Below are 6,751 nucleotides of genomic sequence, written 5' to 3'. Positions count from 1 at the left end.
GCTCACATCTCCATCCTCTCTCCATCCCCTTCTCCTCTGACATCTAGAGCGTCTCCGTTTTCTTTTCCCTCCGGTTGCTCCCGACCAGGATGTGGCACTCTGTGGCTCTTCTCCTCTCTGGACTCTCCGCTTTGATCAACGGTGAGCTTGACTTCATCTCTCCTCCTCGTTCATTCAGGATTCTGGCTGCAGCAGTGGCATTTTATAGGAATACAGTCGGGAACGGGGTGCTATTTTCCTTTTCTTTTTTGCTTCATCTGATATGAATTATAAAGAGAAACAAACATTTTAAGGGGAGAAAAGTGAGAGTATTGCTCACCTGTTTGCTTGTGTATTTACATCTAGGGGTTTCTTTTAGATTAATGTGTTCTGGTTTGTCTGGAGACATATGTTCTGCGCTTGGATGGCTTTTTTTTTTTTTTTACCAGGCAGATTGACATCGCGGTGACACATGCAGCAGGCAAAACGATCCGAGTTGTCAGAATATTTCATTACTCCCAACATTTTCATTCTGTCCAAATCTGCGCTCAGATCAAGGTAACCCCCCCTGCAGAAGGAGCCCATCAATTTAACGACACATACAGATCAGCATCTCGCCTCCCTGTTGCTGCAGCCGGGAAGCTGAGTAGGTTTCGGGCTGACGGCGGATGACAGAGCTGAGAGGCAGATCGGGTGAACTTTCCCCACAGGCGACGAGCGAGAGAGAGCGAGCGAGCGAGATAGTCAGGCTGTAGATCAAAAACCAGAACGACATGAAAGACAAGAGGACAGGAAGGTAAAAGTTTCAGACTGAGCTGCTGCAGAAAGAGAAACACTCTGAAGAATCCAGAGCTGCTGCTTCTTTCACTCGGAGGAGCTTTAAAGCAAGGTGCCTGATGTTTCTCTGACTCACATTGCCGTCCTTTCTCCTTTTTCACAGCACTATGGAGAAGTGCAATAACATTAATCACACTCTGTCTTGTTGTTATGAGGTTTTCTCCCGAGTTCAGCTGCTTCTTCTCTTCTTCTGTGCTCGACTTTGGCAGAACTTTTTAAGGCTGTGCATGGGAATTAATAAAACGTGGATGGAATAACAAGTGATTAATTAAAAAGAAAACCTACTTGAACACTGAGCAGTGTATGAAACTGAAGTCTTAAGGAAATAGCAGAAAAAAAGTCAGCAAAAACTTGAGATCTTTTTGGTAATTATTGATTTGGTGTAGATTTGTTGCCATTAAGACTTAAAAACAGGGTTTTCCTGTTAAACTCTGTTGTGCTGTTCGTTGAAAATGACAACAAATTGTCAATTTGATGGGTTGCTGGCAACTTCATCTATTTTCCTCCCCTGCAAAAAAAGCAACCCCACAGCATGATACTTCCACCACCTTGTTTTCCTTCATTTCTTTCTATCTATCTATCTATCTATCTATCTATCTATCTATCTATCTATCTATCTATCTATCTATCTATCTATCTATCTATCTATCTATCTATCTATCTATCTATCTATCTATCTATCTATCTATCTATCTATCTATCTATCTATCTATCTATCTATCTATCTATCTATCTATCTATCTATCTATCTATCTATCTATCTATCTATCTATCTATCTATCTATCTATCTATCTGATATTTGTACGTTCAACTCTTCTTAAATGTTCTGAATTTCTTTTAAGAACCAGTTGAAAAGATATTTTTGAAATTCTGGATCATATGAAGCAAAACTGAAGGAAAACAGAGAAGATTTTTTTTTTTACAAGACTGAAAAGAAATCAGAATTCATTTAGTCAAACAATAAAGCCTGTAAAATTGTTTCAAAAGTCATAATTTTATTAGACTCCGTCTTTAAATTTGGACTTTTTATTGTTTTTCCTTTAGCTTTGACTGAAAGTCTTCCTTCATTTTTGTAACATTTGACTCCATACTTTATTTCTCATTTGGCTGATTTTCTCTTTTTATGTAGCTGCTGCTTAGTTGTCACTTTGAAAGGAATATTTTTGATCTCAATCATTTTTTACTGGTTTTCTTTTCTGTCATCCATTTCAGGGTCCAGTTTAAAATAAAATGCTGTTCCTTTGCTCCACCAACACGGCACCACCTTGTATTTATATACATGTCGCCAGAATACTGAAGGTCTACAACTGATGCTATTAGACAGAGGCCAAAACAAACATTTGTTGTTGGTTACTATGGTATTTATTTGTTTTGTTGTTTTTCTATGATTTCATATCAGTCCTAAAAATAATTTTGTTGTCTCTTTTTGACTCCTTTTGAAGCAGATTCTTTGCATTTTTTTTACTTCGTTCCTCATTATATGTACCGTAGATGCTTTTCTAGCTTGTGCTGCACTTCGACACCTGAGGTCGTCTTTAAATAACAGGTAGAAATGCACTGAGTTGACTTTATCTGTAAAAATGGTGCTTTAAACTCAGCTAATTAAAAGGATTATAATTTGAACAGGACATGTTGGGTAAAAAGTTTTATCTTGAACACATTTTTCCTGTGTACACTAAAATGTAATAAGTGATCATTTCTAGAAATTATCTTTTTCAGTTGCGTTGAAGCTAGTAGTTACGTTCACCTGCATGTCGAAAAGCCAAGACAAGGCAGTGATAGCAAAGTCTGCAGCTCTGGTCTGAGTTTCTAAAGTGAACTTTTTAATAGTGATTCTTCTAGTCAAAAGAACTGAGTGCAGTTAATTGGAGACTTAGCAAACCGCCCCCCTCTGGGTGCATTTAAAAGAGTTCTGTTACAAATTCAGCTTGTACTTCACCCCAGGGGAGACTGATTGTGACACAAACTCTGATTTCTAATAGTAAAATTTAGGCAGCATTCAAATTTACATAATTTCTGCTCCATTTCTCGGCAGAATTGTTACTTGGATTAATTTGCCTGTTTTCCTCCCAACAGCTTGATCACCACAACAGCTTTCTTTTTGACTGTGCAAGATCCATTTTTCTCCAAGTCATCAGTCTGGGTTTTACCTGGGAGTGTTTATGTAACGTTACTGATCTAACGCGATCAGGTGACATTAGGAGAAATTTGGTGTTGACAGAGAACAACTAAAAGTAAAAACACCGAAAAATAAAGTATTTCCTTAACTGATAAACTCTAAGCAACCACATTATTCATTTGGTATATTATGGTTGTTTTTTCTTTTAAACAACAATGTCTTATCCAAATGTGGAAACTTTCTTTGTTTTTAATAAGTGTTTTGTTGTCAGAGATCCTTCTAGAGAGAGCTACCTACTTTGAAAAGTCCAATTATGTTTGATTTATGGCTCATCATTTCCAGATTTTTGATTTTATGGCTCTAAGAAACATTTGTCCCACTAAAACCTGAGGAGCATCTCATAAAAACTACTTGCATGATTCTACTACTGCTTCATAATATTCAATATTTCAAAGCGTCAGAATCTCTATAACCCTGAATGAGACAGAAAACTCTATGCAGGGTTTACTGAATGTGGAAAAATCTTACTAGAAATTATGCAAAATAATCTTTACATATTTAATTACTCGTCTCATTTGCATTCGACCTCCAAACCTTTGAAACCAACCTAATTACACACTAGTTTAAGCCACTTTTGCCCTGAAATAGTTTGTTAGTATTTTTAATTGGTTCACTGAGGATCGTCTGAGTGTGTTTTTTTTAATTCTCTCTTTAATTTCCCACTGGATTATATTAATCTGTTATAATTGTTGAATGATTTATTCTGAGTGAAGAGCAAGACCTTTACATCACGTCTCATTAGGAGACAACAAAAGTAAATACAAGTGTGCCTGAAAGCGACATAATAATGACCTAATTTTGCAATTACACAACTTGTTTCACCCCATTAACTTTTCATTTAAGTCACATTTCCCTAAAATTGATTTTATATGTAAAAATATTCATTTTCTCTTAATTAAATGTTCCGATCTGACATTGATGGCTTTCGCCTGCAGCAGTTATGCAACCCCAAACCCTTTTCACTGGTTAAGGATTTCCTTCAGGGCTGGAATAACCTTTGTGATTTTACCGGGCTTGATCACATGTGATCATTTTGGCCAGCTGTAAGTCTTGTTTTGTTGTTTTATTTAGTGTCTTTGCAGGGGCCTCACCAGAGGAACCTGCTGAAAAACCTCCTGAAGGACTACAACCGGATGGAGCGGCCAGTGGGGAATGACTCCCATCCTCTGACCGTCTTCTTCACCCTCAGTTTGATACAGATCATGGACGTGGTATGTGCATACGAACTGTTATTGATTGGCTTCTGTCTATTTATGCTACTAATCTCTCTGAACTGTCAGGCCATATTAATCCAACATCATGTGCTTTTGATCTTAACCCCTCTCTGCTGTTGAAAGCAGTCTTTTATATCATTGGACCGTCAGTAATTCACTCTTCGCTGACCTCAGGCCAGGTCCCAGCATCATTAAAAATGCAATTTGCCCTTTTTAAAAAAACATCTTTGGATTCGTCAAGCTCAGTTTACTGAACTGGTTCTCCTCAGAGTCTCTAATTATTTGCGCAGGTTTGCTCAGATCCACGGCCATCTTACTCTGGACACTAAAATGTTGGGCTGTCATATCTGTTACAGCTATGATTTGGTTTATTTAGTATTTCTGTAGCTAAGTCAACCTTAAAATCATCTTTAAATCATCTTCAATACTCCACAGGGTTCTGCTCTCTGCCCCATTTCATTTTTGCTGTTTTGCTTCCCATTTATTACGTGAAATCTCTAATCACAGCTATGCAAATGACATCCACCTTTCTGTGTTGTGAAAGTTTAAGTCCTACAGAACTCCTTAAAAAACATAAAGTCCTGACTATGTGATGCATTTCTGTATTTGAACAAGGAGGAAAGTTTGGCTCTTTTTTCAGCTAGCTTGATCTCACAGATTGTTGTTGGTTACACTGAGAAATACATTTAATACATACAATTTTCCCTTTTCATCAGTTAAGGAATATCAAGAACAATACTTTAATATTTTCAGTGCTGAAACATCAAGGGGTTCTTTGACTTTTATTTCCTCTTGCCCAGATAACTGCAGTTCAACTTTTACTTCCCTCTTGATTTTCTATGACTTGATTTTCCAGGCGTCTCTATCACACACCGTAACTGATTAAAGAACAGAAAATAGTTACATATATAAACAAAATTTGTTGACTATGATAACATATTTTCTTAATTCTTCATGATGTAGTTACAACCATCAGATAGATAAATCACAAAGCCTGAATATGCAACCTTACGTTTTTTTGTTGTTGTTGCTATATTTTTAATTTATCTGGCTTCAAAATTACTTTTTAAATTTTGTTTTTAAAGAAGCTACTCAAATATGTTCAAATCTGTTTCAGGATGAGAAGAACCAGGTGTTAACCTCCAACATGTGGCTTCAGATGGTAAGGACCAGGTGTTTGACTTTTCTGGTGTTCTGTGTGTGTATGTTTCATGGACCACTTTATATAACCTGTAGCACCAAATTAAGGTCACAAGACTCTCTGTAACCCAGTATCTCTAAATTTAGAGCTAAGAAAAATGGGCCTCTCTTTAGAAATGCCAGTAGAGTTAAATGATAGCTTGTCCAAAAGAAAATAAAAGGCATCGTCTTAATTCAACCTTGCAAATGCGTTCATAGGAAAAAGGTTTTACACCTTCTTTCAAAGTTTGGAAAAAAAAAAAGGAATCTGGTATTTTATGGATTCTGAAATCATTAAAAAAATCATTGGAAGACAAGACAACACATACCTTCAAAAACTGTTTTTCTGTCTTGACTACAGTAAGTCTCACATGATTGTGGAGGGATTATTATCCACCATTCTTCATAGCGTTGCTTCAGTTTGTGCAGGTTTGCAAATGTTGGTTTCTGCACAGTTCTCTCAAGGATCCACTAGCTTTTTCTGGCCCATTCCAACGCCGCTGCTCTTTTCCTGCTTCAGCCATTTTGTTCTAGATTTGCCAAGCTAAGCTTCACCTGTTGGACGAATAGAATTAGATTTGAAAGAAAACTTTGACACACAGGAATTTATAGTCGACTCAATGTGCTTAAGTCTTCTGGCTGCGAAATAACTTTAAATCATCAACCCTCTACCATTTAGACAACTTCAGGGATTTGTTTTCAAATAAAAATACCAAGAACTTTAATATTTCGTAAGCTTACTGTGGCCTGAATACTTAGAAATGTAACGTTTGGGGGGGCATTGCACCAACTTGACCTTGTTGTGAATTTGCTGGGAGATTGCCTCCTGGGAAGATTTGAAACTTTCTTTTTATGTTTTCACCTTGAGAGGTTTTTGTTGAGAAATACTTGACATTAATTGGACAGTTGATTTTTTTTTAGGATCATTCCAGATTCTTAAAATTCAGCATTAAATATACAGTGTGACAGTTTATCGACTTCTTCAGAGCTGATGCAACAACAGAGCAGTATGTGGCGCAGATAAAGTTAAATTAACAATTCTGACAAGGATCAAATACATTTGTGTACAGTGTGAAATTTAACTCTTTAAATGTTGATTTAATGCAGCAAAATTTCTTGCACTGTTGACAGCAAAAAAATTGCAATCATCAGAGGCGATCACACCTGCTAGTGATCAGTTTATCGTGTATAAAATTAGAAGCTTTTTTTATTTATATCCTGATAAAGACCATAGTATTTTATAATAATAATAATAATGATAACTAAGTAATTAATAGAAAGTGTATATTGTTTTTTTATCATGACTGTAAGAGTCTCCTGGTGAAAATTAACATCAGCAATTAATATATTTGAACTAAAAAC

The 6,751-nt window shown here is 36.4% G+C and overlaps 1 protein-coding gene across 1 annotated transcript in view; it reads left to right on the top strand.

Moving 5' to 3' along the window:
• The first annotated feature begins 57 nt into the window (after window positions 1–57).
• The window catches only part of chrna11 (cholinergic receptor, nicotinic, alpha 11), a 30,220-nt gene continuing 23,526 nt past the window's right edge, over window positions 58–6,751 (top strand). The window contains exons 1-3 of the mRNA XM_017307556.2: window positions 58–141; window positions 4,068–4,207; window positions 5,328–5,372. Of these exons, the coding sequence (XP_017163045.1) occupies window positions 90–141; window positions 4,068–4,207; window positions 5,328–5,372 (237 nt within the window). The 5' untranslated portion in view covers window positions 58–89. The remainder of the gene's footprint in view (window positions 142–4,067; window positions 4,208–5,327; window positions 5,373–6,751) is intronic.

The sequence above is a fragment of the Poecilia reticulata genome, chromosome 11, assembly GCF_904066995.2.
Source record: "Poecilia reticulata chromosome 11, P_reticulata-male-v2, whole genome shotgun sequence".
Taxonomy (NCBI): domain Eukaryota; kingdom Metazoa; phylum Chordata; class Actinopteri; order Cyprinodontiformes; family Poeciliidae; genus Poecilia; species Poecilia reticulata.
The sequence above is the reverse complement of the archived record's forward strand: the minus strand, read 5'-3'. Positions and strand labels throughout refer to the sequence as shown.